Source organism: Topomyia yanbarensis, chromosome 2, assembly GCF_030247195.1.
Source record: "Topomyia yanbarensis strain Yona2022 chromosome 2, ASM3024719v1, whole genome shotgun sequence".
Taxonomy (NCBI): domain Eukaryota; kingdom Metazoa; phylum Arthropoda; class Insecta; order Diptera; family Culicidae; genus Topomyia; species Topomyia yanbarensis.
Genome location: NC_080671.1, coordinates 110250981 through 110267553, shown reverse-complemented (window position 1 = coordinate 110267553; position 16573 = coordinate 110250981). Strand labels below are relative to the sequence as shown.

Below are 16573 nucleotides of genomic sequence, written 5' to 3'. Positions count from 1 at the left end.
TTATAATTAATTTGCATACCAATTCAAATGAATTAAAAGAACGAGGAGGTCAACTGGCGAACTACACGGGCAGATGTAGCTATAGGCAACGAAATACACTTTGTGAATAGGGTGGATGACCCAGTTGTGAGGCTAGTTAAGCATAGCAATTATTTAGCGCAAAAATGCTCTACCAATATATGGTTTAATACAATATATCTAGTTATACTACATATAGTTATTTAAAAACAAATTTTTCTTAAAATAAATTATTCTCAACAGTACTGGTTTATTTAATTATTTTCAACAATATTCTCAGTTCTTCACAAGTAAACTTTTTTGGCACTTTCACGATGTATCAAGTGAACATTTGGTTTCAAAGCTGACTTTGAAAACGTGGTAGCGAATAGTTTTTAATTACCCTCTCATTGGAGCTTCGATGGTAGCGGCTAGGCTTCAATTTCACACACGCGTCGCGGTCAGACATGACGTCAATCTACAGGCGTTTCGCGAGTATGTAGCTTTTTTGTGTTCTTCATTTCCTATGCGCAACTGTAACTGTTCCACACGCATTGTTCGTTTTCTACTTTGTTTTGCCGCCACCCTAGTCGAGGAGGAGGGGTGGGGTTCGGTAGTTTCATGTATCCCGTTGTCACTATTTCACACACAATATCGCAAACACAGAGCTGGTTTGTTAGCCACTTTTGATTCACTGGAATACGCACCACTCGCAGTTGCATAGGACACGAAAAAAATTTCCCGGTTGGATCGAATGAAGAACAGTTTACAAATTCTTGTATTCCTCTGGACCACAATCGAAGAGGACTGGAACAGTTTCCAGCAAGAGCTCCACAGTCAACTGCTGGGTTACAACTTGTCGCAGTTCTACGCCTTGGTAGCTGGCTTGCTGTCGATGCCCCGACCAAGTTCTCGCTCGCTTTTGCTGCTTGTTTGCGGCAGAACTGTGTTTATTATAAAAATTAAGTTCCATTGACGTCAACCGTATGTGAAAATGTCGTTCTCGGTGTGGCGTGCTTTTTTTTCTTCCCTGCACTAACTGCGACCAACTGGACTCTGGAGCCGAGACGATCGGTCACACGCACCGAGTTGGGTTGGCGATCGAGCGTTGCACCGTAGCTGGAAATTGGAGTAGTATCATTGAGTAGAGGTCTCGTCCGTTGCGGATTTTGTCCGTTTGAAAAGTGGTGGTTCTGCTTCTTAGAATTAACCAAAGTATGGTAAAGCTTCGGAAAGAATATTGTTTTTTTTTTAAATTTAGAAATGCATGTAAGTGAGCCTGATAATTTAGGCCACTGCTGACGTCAATCGCTTTAAGTGGGAGTGGTTTGATAAAAAAAACGATATAAATATTCGTGATCGTGCCCCACCAATCAGGAAACACGAAAGTTGGCAGGAAATGACTCTTTGTACCGGAATGGTGGGAATAAAAGTGAGGGCCTGCCCATCCAGCAGTTATCGATTGTGTTGATGAAAATGGGCGGTTTTTAAGAAACAAGAACTACCCTGATTGAGCGATCGTGTAGGTGATCTGAAACGGATCAATTTTCAGCGACGCAAATAGATTGATTCCCGGAGCCATTAATAGATTTGCAGGTGTTATTAATATCATCAATTTCATGTCAGCTGTCATTTGTGAATGGAAAAGAATAAATAATAAAAATTAGATACCAGCTCCCCAGTGATGGGTATTATATAAGTACGAACTCCAGAGTACGGGGCATGTATTTGCCATTGCGCAGCAATAAATAGTTGAACACTATCTTTGGAAGGTAGCTCAGCCTATTTACCACTGTTTTCTGGGTGAAATTTGTAGAAAACCAACAATTCGCTATTAACAGCGAACGGTTGGGATATTCAAAGAATGTAAACTTTTAAATACTCCGCTCATGGAAGGTCTAAGACTCATGGAAGGTTCCTAACTAATGCATATTTGGAGTCTACTTGAAGATTTTAAAAATAGTCGCCTATACCGATAGATTAGCAATGAATAGGCAATATAAGTAGACGTGAAACATACGGCTGTATCTCCTCGTTGATTACCATTGGTGAAAATACTCTTCGCGCTTAGACAACTTTATGCGCCTACGGGTATTACATTGTTAAGTGTTAAATCTATCAAAATAAAGTCTTGCGAGGTTTGTAATAAGGTCGTAAAAATCGAAAAAGAAAGTAATCAAAAAGAGGCTCTCATTTGTAGTTTCATTGTCTCCAAAAAATCACGCGAGAATAGATCGTTTTCAATAGAAAACTATTGCGGCAAACGTGATATTCAGCGAGCACAAAAGTACGCGAATATAATTTTTGCCTAACTTTTCCTAACATAATAATATGACAGCGGCTTTGTCAAACTTACGCGTATATACGCGGTTTTTGGGTAAACAAAGAGACACTTTAAATTGACACGCTGTTGAATTCTCTTCAATGATCAGTTTCAGAAATCTCCTTTTTTGATAGATTTGCTAAATTTCTTTAGACGTACTCAAGATAGTATAAAAAACACCGTTCAAAGTACTAACCGCGTTAAACTACGATTCATTGCGAAAACTTAATCGGTCTAAAAGTAAAACTACTGAATAGGTGAATGGTAGTGGCGTGATTCCATGGCTTGCTGGAGTACGCGCGGGTTGAATTTTCTGCAAATGTTTTGATTCGCATGTCACAATAAAAGCTCGTGTCCGATGACGATCGGAAATCTCGGGCGCATGTTTGCACAATATACGTCAAATACTAGGGTAAATGCTCCTTCGTTCATACTAACTTCTTTATTCGTATTATTATCACAGACTAACAGACATAACACTCAAAAACAAAGCTTCGCCCGCTTTAACGGTCATTTTAAATATATTTGTAGTTGGGACTGTGACCACATTTGAAATTATGGCGTTTCCGACATATGAACAAGCATATGGGGGATATACCACTAGTGAAAAATTGTTCCCAAACCTGAGGGGTATCCCATCAGTGGTAGAGCAAGTGTTCTGGGAAAATTGTGGGACGATGTTTTTTAAGGGAATTCCCTCATAGTGTTATGTCTGTTAGTCTGTGTTATTATCGGATTCATCTATGAACAAGGAATACAACAACTCGTGTTCGTATCGACCATTCAGAGGGTGGAATATACTCCATTAAGGTTTATTCGTGTTTAACTTCTAGTTTAATGGAAATTAATTGAATTAGAAACTAAAGTTACACATATTTTTTTCAAAATTACTAGCCCAATCATTTTATCACGCAAAGTATCGCTTTGGTTTCTTCTGTACTAATCTTTAAAAACTAGGCAGCCATTTTGTCCAAGCCAACATCTGCCTTTGTTAAAATCAAAACAACCCAATGCTATTGCACGGGCGCATTTGATTCGCAAGAAATGAGTCTAGAATCATATTGGCAATTGCCAATGTAACATGCTCACTATTTTGAATCAAATGTAACGACAAATTTAATAGAAAATTTCTGTTGCCAACTTAATCTGTTGTGTGCTGTATTTATCAATTGTTTGCTCTAAATAGAAAATGTTGATTTCAGAAAAAGTACTTTTTTCGGCACCTCTTGCGCCTTGTATATTAGCGTGTATGCAGCACTGCATAACACCGGGCTGATTTTGTGCCCAAATTGGGTAAACGTTAAGGAATTTCGTTATACAGACAGATAAGACGATTGGTAACGTCTACACACTTATGGATGATAATTCTGCAGGCCCCTGCTAGGCAGCCATTTTGTTCTAGCCAACATCTGCCTTTGTAAAAATCAAAACAACCTAATGCTATTGCACGGGCGACATTGGCCTAGAAGCGGCTAGGCTCACATATGTTGACTACTGTCATAGTCTGTATATCTCCATAGCTGACAGGTGTGACACCCTCTGTAATTCTAGTCTACTGATACATAACGGAATCCCGTTGGCGAGCAAACTGTAAGGTTCCATTGGGTTCAAGCGGTTTCGTTGCATGCAATTCATGGGTTAATAAGTATTTGCTGAAATGTTCTTAAATTTTCCACAATGCAATAATAAATTTCAATCAAAAAGATTCAAACTGATTTTGTAGTATATAAATTAATCGGCCTATTTTCTACCTATTCTTATTGTCACCCTAACCATTGAAAGCTGTTGATTGGCTGTTGACCTCTTCCAGGTTCTCTTCCGTGCATAACATAATTCTGTTGGTATTCGTCCAACATGATCAAGCTGTCGTTGTTTCATCAGTCATGTTCTATTTTCTACTTTTCCACCGAGTTTTTGAGTCATAGATCTTCTCCCAAACACACCCACCACTCGATAGTTTGCTTCCTTCAACGCCTATGCCTCATGACCGTATAGAGCAACAGGGAGGATCAGCAATTTAGATGGAGCAAATTTTGTGCACTTTGCAGACTACTTTAGCTGGTTACACAAACCGTAACGTGCCTTTTTACCTTACCGCTCACATCGTTAACTCTTGTCACTAGTGTTGCAAAGTATACTAATTCATCAATAACCTCGTACCGTACATCATCGATTTCAACCTTGGAACCAAGGCCATTCAGGCTACCTCGCTCTCTACCAGCTACCATGTATTTTGTCTTGTCAGAGTTTAGAGTCCACACAAAGGCCTCTTCCACTGTTGTGCGATCAACGCTAATGATAGTTCTGATACAGTTTAAGGGTTGCACTCAAAGATCGAACACTGGTGGCGCAATTGTCCAGCGAATCATACACCGCCTTGACACAAAAAGATGGTGAGTCTGCAAGTTGTATTCCCAGAATTCACAAAGATTTTGTTGCAGTGTGAATGTCTGGTCCGTCGTTGATCGTCCTTCTCGAAGGTATTCGGCGACGAAGAATTCAATCAGCTGCCCCCGGTCTGCTAAGCAGAACACGGGAGAGTACCTTATAGGCGGCATTGAGGTTTTTTTTTATTTCGATTATAGAGGTTTTAATAATAAGGTCATTCGCCTCTTCGGGTTAGAAAAATCTCTGATGAAAAATTTCTAACCCTATGTGAGAGGTCGCGCTGCGTACAAGGCAATCGATTTACCAGCTACGCTACACCTACCCCTGGCATTGAGGATTGTTATACCTTATTATTAAACTGGAGTTTGTGGTTCATCTTGAAGGGAAGTGAAGTGTATATGATGACATCCAATCAACCAGAAGGCATTACTTTTTCTACCTAAATCACACAATTGATTGCTTCATATTATGCGCTATATTGACAACAATTTATATGCATTCCATCGATTCTAGCTCAAGTAATTAACAAAATAGGGTGCCGCACCCTTCCTAATAAGAGCGAAATAGAATCATTGCCCATTCTTTCTTGTGTGTGTATTTATACAACGCATCTCCTGACCGGCGGTGCAATTACGAAAGAAACTTTTCTGCATCTTTTTAATGATAAATTTGGTATTATCCATAGATGAACAGTGTTCATTGAACTCATGTTTAGCCCTGGATATGTAAGGCGATAGCTACACTATATATCCAGTGACCCATTTAGAGAATGCATGTTTCTACACGTACATTCGGAGGACGCCTTCATATACAATAAACCCCGCGCAAATACATCACCGTATATCAATTAAATATTTGCAATAAATAAAATATTTTTGATTCTGAGATGTATCAACGTTTAGAAAAATATTTGGGCAAAATATGTAAGCATTGGAAAACAACATCAAACGGTCTCACCAGTGTTGCTCTGAATGCATAAATTCATGGTATTTCTGCGAAGACTTCTCCTCCATTCTCTGTCAATAAAATCGTTGTATCAACTAGTTAAGTACAGATGGCGCTGTAGATGCTAAGCGAAACGAACAAGCGACTCAAGCACATCTGCCGCGACATCTACAGATTAATAGCGTAAACAAGATAAGGTGGATATTTGTGTGATTTTCATATCTACGCTAAGTGATTTGGTATAATTTTTTGATGTCATTTCGCATCAATACGCATCAATCATAGTGAATATTGGACTCAGTGGAGAAAAACAATTTGGAAGTCAATGGTAATAGTTTTTAGTAGATACACATAAACAGAAGCTTCGAAAATGTGTACACTGTGCTTCTAGAATAGGGGTAACAACCGGCCGATTTAAGAATATAATCAAAACAACAAATATAAGCTCACTTTTGGCATTTTTATACGGATTTGATCAATTTCCTTAAAATATGCAAAAATAACGTAAACATTTTTCGATATGCATATGATTACGGCTTAAAAGCCAACTGTCAAAACTCTCTTCGAAGGGAAATTACGACCAAACCATTACTCACCAATCACAGACCAAACAAAAGAGAAAAGTTTGTCCGGAATTTCTTTTCCAAGAAAATGTTGATAGTTCTTTTTTAAGCCGTAATCGTATGTTGGTCGAGATTTGAAATTTACCTTAATCATGTAACGTTGTTTACCATTTATCTGTCAGGGAGATTCCAATCGAGCACAAGAACTATCAACGGCACTCAGTCCGAAGAAAATCACTTCGAATCCTTCTCGAACTACGAATGACAGATGCATGGTAAACAAACGATAGAGATGGCAATTCTATATCCAGATGGATTTAGCGTGTTTAAGGATGATGACAATAGATGAACCTATGAGGAGTTATAATGAATCTTTTAGTACGGGGTAAAAATGTTTCGTGTTAAAATGCATAGGTATTAGTTTTCTTCGATATCTCCTTCATTGTTGCGCAAACTTTGCTGGAAGTTGCATAAACTGCCCAAATTCTACTAGCAGCAGTCAAAAATGTTGCCTCTCGTTTTCAGTCGAGTAGACTCGGAAATGAAAGAGAAATGGTCAGTGACGCTCCTTTTGTGCATTTGCGGAATATAGAATAAACCGGACCAACAATATTGTGAAATACAAGAGAGGAACAACAATTGTCATCTGCCGTACTGTACTACTCAATATCTTCTTCTTCTTTTTCTTTTATATATATATAAAAGTCAATGTTTGTATGTATGTGATTTATGGACTCCCAAACGGCTTAACCGATTGCCGATAATTAATTTATGCATAGTAGGCATTTGTTATGGAGCGTGTTTGTGTGCGATTGATTGTCGATTATCTGCCCGCCAGATGGCGCTTCGGAACAAATTGTATGTTCCTCCTGTTTCGTCGCAGCAACGCGCGATGGGTATTAGCTAGTATAATAAAGAAAGTCAGCATCGAATAGGCTTCAATTTTTTTGCTTCTCATTGGAAAGATTAACTGAAAATCAGTTTTTGCTTCATTTCTCGACAAACATATGATTATAGCGTATAAGCCAACTGTCAAAATTCACTTTGTGGGGAAGTTCTAGACAAACCATTATATGATAATGACCGCTGTAGCTACTGAACAAAAGAGAAAAGTTTTCTAGTTCGTTGATGTATGTTGTTTTGAACCTACCATTTTCCCACTGTTATTATTATTCCGTTTATACATATGTGTTGGGAACTAAGCCTTACTAGAAAGAAAACGACTAACGAGTGAACTATATAAACTCTCATCATTGCAGTAGCTACCACAAGTGGGACAGTATGGAGACGTTGGTATGTGTTATTCAAGTTATCTTTGCGCTGTGTAGCCAACTACATGTACCTACAAGTTTCGATATTGTATTGCACAAGTATGAGGTTGGTTGAATCATTTGGGAGCTTTTCGCTCACATTTCGACAGCGAAAAAATAGATGCATTTACGCTCCCGATGATTCGGTTTGCGTGTAGATATGAGAATTTGGACCCTGGTCATGACAAAAAACGCAAAAAAATAATACGAGTATTAATGACAGTCAGTCAGATTACAATCGCACAAACTTTCTATTGCGCGTGGAGACGAGCAAAACTGATTCCTCGCATAGTACATCTTGATGTCAATTTCTGCTCACTCATTCATCGTCCATGCCGTGATCGTTAATGATGTGATGCTTCTCGCGATGATGATGTGATGGTTCTCGCGGTTTTTCTTGCTTCTTGCACGTATCACGAGCGTGTAACTGTCGTCAGTAGTATGAGCTTCCTAACTGATAGTTCTGGCTGTTCATTTGGACGTATCACTGCTCTCTCGTTGTCATACTCGTCCATGCCATTATCGTTAATTCTGTGATGGTTCTCATGACAAGCAATTTTAATTGCTTTTTGCACTTATCACGAATATGTAACCGACGTCTATAACATGAGCTTCTTAATTATTAGCGCTGACTGTTCAATTGGAGGTGTTAGATTTTTGCAGCTTTCATTATTGCCCAAACAGCAGCCACAAATTTAAAAAACCATTTGTGGTTTAGGTAATGGCACTGGTTTTGATTGTCCTAGATGGTCATTTCGTAAGGGGTCGTCTGATTACAAAACTGGTACGTTGGAATCTGTCCTTGATATGTACACAGCGTTGGCCGAATAATTTTACTGTATTGTGTTTTATTATGTTCGCAGTTTCACCACAAATATCACTATTGGAAATACATAAGAAGCAGTAGCTCAATGTGTTCCTCTCTATAAATTCCGAGTATCTGGTGTAGATTGTAAAACTGCAGACAAATAACAATGACTTTACTGTAGTGATATTTCGTTTGCTTATACTGTGCCATTATATCGATCAGTCTGTTATTTGACTACCCTTATTACCGGTTTTAAATTTTCGCCACGTTTCAGTTCTTGGTTAAATATATTCTTTATCAGAAGTTTCGCATAGTACCGAAAATACCGGTACAAAATTTTATTCAGTCTCGGTATTTCAGTCCTGAAAATGGGTCGGTATTCTCGGGGTTTTCGGTACCGATACTACAGCTACAACTCTGTAAGCGATTCCAATATTTTGTTGTAAGCTAAATTATTCTTCTAATGGCCATATCTCAGTTACTTGGTACCAGATTACGTAGCCCGTGCTTATACTAAGGGATTATAAGCCAATTTTTGCATTGGCCAATCCTTTGATTAAGTATCAGTGTCGAGTGTGTCATATGATGGATCAGGATAAAGGCGATATAATTTTCACCATCAGTAAATGTCCTATCCAGCGAATACTTGGTCTCGTACGGAAACACTAGAGTAAATGGCTCTCGTAGTTAACCGGAGCTGCATCTGCAAGTTAAGAAGCATAGGAGTATTTTTATCATATTTTCGGAGAAGGATAAAGGCTTGGCTTTTTTATTACGCTTCACCTGCCAGCTATCCCCTTTTAATGCTACAACTGCCACTGATTGTGATCCATTTTTAAATCTGTGTTATCCAGGTGTCCAGTTGACGTTGGCGGATTTTCCTATTCGTTGTGGCATCAATCTGTCTCAAAGTCAAATTATAATTATATAGATCAAAAGATTTGACTAATCCAATAAAATGATTACGTATTCCGACAAAACAGAAGTTGTCCATCGAGACTAGAGCTATAGTTCTTGTTTTACAGCTGACTAAGTCGGATTGTCTATGAGCATAATATTATATTCTAACACAACCCTCAGTAACTTCCACCGATTACAAAGCACCCGTCGACAGTCTCATCGGCTCAAAACCGCCACAGGTCCTCAAGAATGTTCAACCCCTCTGCAAGCCGTCGACCAATCAAGGCTAGGACATTAAAATGCATGTGCTGACATTTCGCGATTTATTGTTTTGCCGAAGCCGCCTGGTGCGGTGCAATAAAACACGCTATAGATACAACTACAACCGGACTCGAGCAGAATTTGTATTCTACTACAAAACGCCGTTTCCTCGTTCCGTCCGGTGTGTATTCATCATATCTTCATTCGTAAAGCTATTATAATGTAACACCTTGACAAAGCGGAATTGTGTCCATTGCCGCACACGACGCTTGTCGGAACTTCCGAGAGATGTTTTCATCAGGACAAGATCACTTTTACACCTGCCTCCATCGCCCGTTGCTGCCCTGTGGCACGGATATGTACCATTCCCCGGACACAAGATCTGCTCATCCGTGTCACGCACTAGAGAATCTGTCTGCTTGATGAATGGTACCCTTCGTTCAAAGAATTAACAACGCTGCAAGGTTTTGAATGTGAAGGGAAAGCATAGGTTACCACGTTGCTCAAAACATCGCAATGGCATTTATTTACGCCTAACACGAGAGGTAAGGTATGCGAAGCGGTCTTGAATTGACGGCGCGTCGTGCTCGAGTGCTTATAGGCTTACTCATCAGCGACGCTTGGCATTCCATCTTTTGCAATTGTAGACTACGCGAGACACTGTAACGCCACAGACCTGCTTAAAAACAGCACATCGTGCGAAAATTGCACGTCAAGTTGTTCGGCCTTCACCGACCGCTAGAATGGTAGGAAGTTTAGGACTAATAGTACAAAGTGTTAGTTTATTAGTTTTTAAACAACTTGTTATGCTGAATTCTAAAATGGCTCAAACATCTATTCCAGACACGGTTTGACCATGCATCTGTGATGTTTTTTTGCGCGGAACGCGAGAATGGATCGGCCGTGTCTAGAATTGAAGTTGGAGCTTTTTTAGTGTCGCTGTCGGGTTGCCACCGTAGGCAACGAAAGGTAACGGGTTCATTGTTTGGCGAATAGCGTGCTATCCTGTGGATTTAGGGTCAAATTCCACCTGAAAACGTCGTAGTACCCGTAGTTTGCAAAAGAGTACCAAAAGAACCGACGAAGGTGGCAATCGTTTGTTCCAAAAATATCTATGACGCATGAGAAACACCCCCATTTTTGGCGATAATGGCCCATGACAGAACAGCGCCATTGGCATCCATAACCCATTAGCAGAGTTGACCAGTCGGTAATGTTTGGTTTTCATTGTTCTTCGCTAGTACAGCAGCCAGCATGTCTCAAATATGGTTCGTGCTTCGATCTGTTTTTGGAAAAAAAATCTGCAACAACGAAGAAGCCCACAAAAATTTGCTGCGTAGTTTTGCAACCAATCAACTAGACTTTATGATAGGATCGTCCTGTATTGGTATCACAGAAAATTTTGATTCTTGCAGTCGATAGGAACGAATTCCAACATACCAAGATGGGCCATATTCATTCCCACGGCTCGATGCCTCACCTTTCAAAACAGGTTGAATGACCTTCAGACGAGTAGCAAGTCAACCTTTCACAAAACCACAAACGAACAAATCATATATTCAAATATCGAATCTCGTTGGCTTCCAAAACAATGTGACGTAAGGCTGGTCGAAGAAACAACGCGTGCAGCACACACCTCTCGACGGAAGAATAGATACTCGAAACCGAGCTGAGCCGAGATCAAATCTTGTGCATCAAAAACCAGTAAAAATTAGACGTCACACCGTTTCACCGAGATGCTCGGGGACTTTTGGGATCAGCAGAAATTTCGTCATCGACGCCTGGTTTGATGCAATCATTTTGTGAAGTTTTGCGTCATATATTGTCTCGTCTGAGTTTTATTTTGTTTTTTTTTGCGCATATGACGTTTGTTGTGATTCGAACGAACTAACGACGTATTCGAGACGTTATCCAAATGAAAGGGAGAAAGTTGAAGTTGAAAATTTGCATAAGATTGCACAAGAAAGTTTTATAAGTTGGCGCATATTGCTTTACTGGGAATAGGAAAAGTGGTAAGAAAAGGAAAATGTTTACAGCTAACAACATACCGCATTTTATTTTACTGAGAAGTCATTATATTATTATCAAGGGAGATTTTAAGCTCCAATATTTTTATATTTGCTGATGAATTGTTCTTCAACCACCAATTGGTTGGAAAACACATTACTCATCGATCGATTAGAAAATTTCAAAAATTTTAGGAGACTTAAGATATTTTTTAAAAATACCTAAAACTAGAACATAAAGTCAGCAGATTTTGGAAGACTCGGAAAAAATCCTGTGTTTAATGATGATCTTCAAGAATTTAAATAATTTTAAACTTTTGAGGGATTTCGACGATTTGAATTTGTTTTTAAATTTTAGGAGATATGAACCGAGCTCAAGTTTTGTGATTGCAGAAAAAATTGAAAAATTTAGGCGGTTCAAAACTGTTGAATGATTTTAGCAGGTTTCAGAAAAATATTCTTATATAATAACGATTAACGTTAACGAAGGACGATTAACGACGGAGCAGATGTTTACCCGGCGACAAATCCTGGTAGAAACTTGAGGCGGTCTCATCATGGGTTTGTGGATTTTAAGCCAGCGTACGATTCAGTGCATCGAAACGAACAGCAGCTGATAATGTTTGAACATGGCTTTCCGGCATAATCTTCTAAATCATAAGTCAACAGGAGATGCGATGTAGTGACGATTGGCTACGATTTCGTGATGAATATATAATGTTACTGGAAATCTTTGAAAAATATGGAATGAACACACATACACGTCCGAGCGATCCGGCAGTGCTGCCACTCTCTTCTAGATTACGCAGTTCACTTATGCTCATCAAATCTAAAAGATGCCAAAGATGGCCTTCAATCTATCCCCAGCAAGTAAACAAAAAGTCGAACAGGCGGTATCAAATAGATACTGACGAGCGGTAGGCTATCGAAAGCCGTAACTTGCCGTTTACTGTTAAAATAGTGTAGGCATACATCAAATGCATGCTTTGGTTGAAGAAATAATTTATATTTGCTCTGTACAGATAGCATTCGATTATGCGAGAGACTTCATACAGAAAGAAACATTAAAAAAAATTCATTTAATGAAAAATTCGGAGAATTTGAACGATTTTAAGCGGTAGAAGATTGTATTTTTTATTTCTTGAAGATTTGAGATGATTTAGAATAGGTAGTTAGCTCTTCTGATGAAGAAGCACAAGTCTGTATTTGCCGTGAGACATGTTGGTAGACTTGAGCGACTCGTAGTAATTCAGCCTAAGCTACTCCTACTAGCAGAACACAAAAGATTAGTCTGTAAGATTTTAGGCCTGTTCTCAATGACCCTCCACTTCTAGTTAACCGATCTAAATATTTTACATCCTTGCTCTCACTTGAGTACTATGGCTCTAAATTTACATAACTTTCTCTGATTAGTCATTTCTAGCTAATTGAATGTTGGTAAAAAGTAAAAAAAAAACAGTGGCTCTTCTGTGAAAAAGTTGTTTAAAAACCCTCAGCGTAAAATCGAAAAAAAACCTATCAGGTATGTAGTTTTGTTAAGCCAACTTTTAATCTTGAATGTGACTATATACGAATTTCCCTGCAAACGAATTATTAATTTTTGACCGGTTTATGTTGGAGGTTCATCCTTGCCGACTTTTTTGGATAAGATTTTCTAAGTGACTCTTATGCTTCGGTCCTCCCAGTTCAATTTTTACGCTTGAAGTTGTATCCGATTTTAACATGTGTACTAGACTGGTACAATTTTTGACTTTTAGCTCCACCAGGCTCTACTGATTCCTTTTATGGCCCATAGTAATTGTGCAAATTTTGGTACCGATCGGTTGTGTCTACGGACCCTCCAAAAATTTCAAAGTTTATATGGAAGTTTGTATGGAAAATCGGTTAACATTGAAAATAAATTCTTAAAAAATCACCTCATCAATCAATTAATCATAACACTATATATTTCTAAAGGTAATCTTCTACTGAACACATTCGTGAAACATTAATAGTTTATGAAAATTCGCTGAGAAAAGTTATTAACTAAAGAAACAGTATGACTTCAAATCAAGTGGATTTTATTATTAATCATAGCAACCCTATTTGAATAGCTCTATCTGCCATAAGCGAGCGGTGGGTGGCAAGTCTAGTTTACACTTGTATAACGATATAGCTATTCAAACAGGGTTGCTATGGTTACTAATAAAATCCACATGTTTTGAAGTCTTACTGCTTCTTTAGTTAATAACTTTTCTCGAGGAATTTTTATAAACTTACAATGTTCCCTGAATGTGTTCAGTAGAAGAATACCTTTAGAAATATATAGTGTTCTGATTAATTGATTGATGAGGTGATTGTTTAAGAATTTATTTTCAATGTTAACCGATTTTTCATACAAGCTTCCATAACTTTAAAATTTTTGGAGGGTTCGTAGACACAACTAATCGGTACCAAAATTTGCACAATTACTAAGGACCATAAAAGGAATCAGTAGAGCCTGGTGGAGTTAAAAGTCAAAAATTGAACCAGTCTAATGTGTACATTCCATCATATTAAAAACTGGTTTTACGAAGCATGCTCTGTCCCTGCTACTATTATTTGCGGCCGCTCAATTACTATTGAAAAAAATCACTTGACCCGTAAAAACAAAATAATTTTTTGAGCCACTCTAATGTAGTACAGTTAATTTCAAATATATTGTGCTTTTCCCCGAAGATTAACAAACGCCGAAATCGATTCAAAATAGTGAAAGAATTGTAAATATTCGTTCCGACCGCAAAATTTAAAACAAATATCAGGCAAACTAGAGGCCCTGTTGGTCAGGAATCCGGCGGTCATAAATGGACAGTTCAGTAGTTACAATTTACTGTTATTTTAACTACTAATGAGACCAGATTGAAAACACAGCTTACTACGAAAATTGCATTTTGTTATAATTTTGTTATTGGATTCTGATCGGGTACCGTTGTACAAGTTAACTACCGTTAATATGGTACATTCCCTATTCTTATCTCTCCTACCATCCAACACTGGGCAATAGGCCCGTGCAAAAATGGCTTCCCCTGACAATCGGCCCTATTCTGCGCGGCGTGTGACGTGAGACGACTAATCTCACTTCACTTTACGTGACTTTTCTCACCCTAGTCTGAGAGTCGACTCGGGTGAGGTGAGATTCACCATTACGGTTAAATGGGCCTCTCACGTCACTCGAAGTGACTCTTAAGAATTGGGTGAGGAAAGTCACGTAGAGTGAGGTGAGATTAGTCGTCTCACGTCACACGCCGCGCAGAATAAGGGTGAATGATTCGCCTCAACATGAGATGACTGCCGAAATAAAATTAGAATGCAATAACAAGATTATAACTTGCATTTTTCATAGTGAGCTGTGTTATGAATATGGCTTCATTAGTAGTTAAAATAACAGAAAATTATAATAAGTAACAGTGCGAGATATAATTTGAAATGTTTTTGTTATGTGTTTCTGATCGGAATCTCCGATTGAAACTATAACCATGCTTCTCAGCCGGGCCCTTTGTGATAGTTTTCCGGGACAAAAACAATATTTTTTCTGACAAAACAATATTAGACCGTGACAGAAAAATCTAAAATTCGCCCTGATAAGCTTCGGCTGAAATACACAGTATATGTGCCAGCATATCAGGGCAAAATAGATGGTGTCAATTCTGATTCGAGTTTGATTGGCGCGGATCTGCTGAAATACGAAGTTGGCTGTTTTAATGATCCCATGCTACCGCCAGTGAAGATACGGGACTGTACACGATTACATTTAGCATTAGTTGCAGCTGACGGGAAGAGGACATATGTCAATTCAGACTCCTATCCCCCAACCACTACGAATATCTATACTTACTTGTCCAGAGAGGGGGAACAACTACTTTGAGCACGATCAATTAAAAAAAAAACATTTTACCTCTCTCAATAGAAAGGTATTGCAATTACTCTGAAAACCGACTTTTTTCTCCTAAGCTTTGTTGTAAAGGCCAGAAGGTGCCTCTTCAAGGTCGTCCAAAAATAACAACTCGAGGAAGTACTAGTGCAAAATCGAATCAAATCGCTCCTGGGCTCAGTAATCTGAGCTCAGAAAAGGGGGTCTGGGTCAATTGGCATAAGGTCATTTGGCATAAGGTCATTTGGCATAATGGTCATTTGGCATAATTTTGAAAATTGATCACACTGAAGGTCATGTGGCATAACGGATATTTGGAATAATGGTCATTTAGCATAACGGACATTTGGCATAATTTTGAGAAGTGATCACACTGGAGGTCATTTGCCATTTTTTCAACTACAGGGGAAACACATAATTTAAAACTGTTCGAGAAGGCAGGTAATTCGGCATAATTTTAAGCCGTGCTACTGCTGAAGGTCTTTCTTTACAAATATTTTTATGTTTAGGAAAACCGTAATTTAGCATTACGGTCGTTTAGTATAGGTATATATAGTGATAAAGTTATTGATTACCAGGATGTTTTTGAGTATATCCTTTCTTGTGTGTATTATGTATTTTGATTGTATGTTGACAATAACGTTCATCGTTCGAGGGAAAGTTAGTTATGCAGTTGTAAGCAGCTGACATGTTGATCACATGTTTGAGCATAACGGCAACTACCTAAATATTCAAATGACTTTAAATGAGTTTGTTTACCAAAAGTACTAAAATTGAACTTGAACTAAATTTAATTAGATTATTCTTCTTTACCAATTAATAAAACAACATTTACGACTAATGTGGCTACGCCCCATCGCTTCAAGTCGCGTGCTGTCCTACATCGCTGTCGCTCCGTCGGACTTAAACTAATTTATAGCCCCTATGTTTGAATAATTCGGGCAAACGAGTGGATCACAGGTTTGCTTGCGAGGGGCCGCCGCTTCCGACGGCGGGTCGTCGGCCACCTCGTCTCGGTTACCACCATGTCTCGGTTATGCGGCAAAGCCGCATTGCACTGGCTTCGCCCTAAGTGCTAGAGCAATGTAACAACAGACGGTTGAATATATGTAATTTCATTCAATAAATCATCGTTTGAAAAACCTATTTTAATCCACCTAGCGGTGCAATTGTGCCTTTCTCA

At 38.7% G+C, this 16573-nt stretch overlaps 1 protein-coding gene across 4 annotated transcripts in view; it reads right to left on the bottom strand.

Moving 5' to 3' along the window:
• The window catches only part of LOC131679172 (inositol-trisphosphate 3-kinase A-like), a 59452-nt gene that overhangs the window by 24979 nt on the left and 17900 nt on the right, over nt 1-16573 (bottom strand). The window contains exon 1 of one of the 4 annotated variants that reach the window (XM_058959812.1): nt 401-883. The exons of the other annotated variants lie outside the window; for them this stretch is intronic. Within the exon in view, the coding sequence (XP_058815795.1) occupies nt 401-466 (66 nt within the window). The 5' untranslated portion in view covers nt 467-883. Of the gene's footprint in view, nt 1-400; nt 884-16573 lie in introns of those variants that run through there. 4 annotated transcript variants of the gene reach the window in all.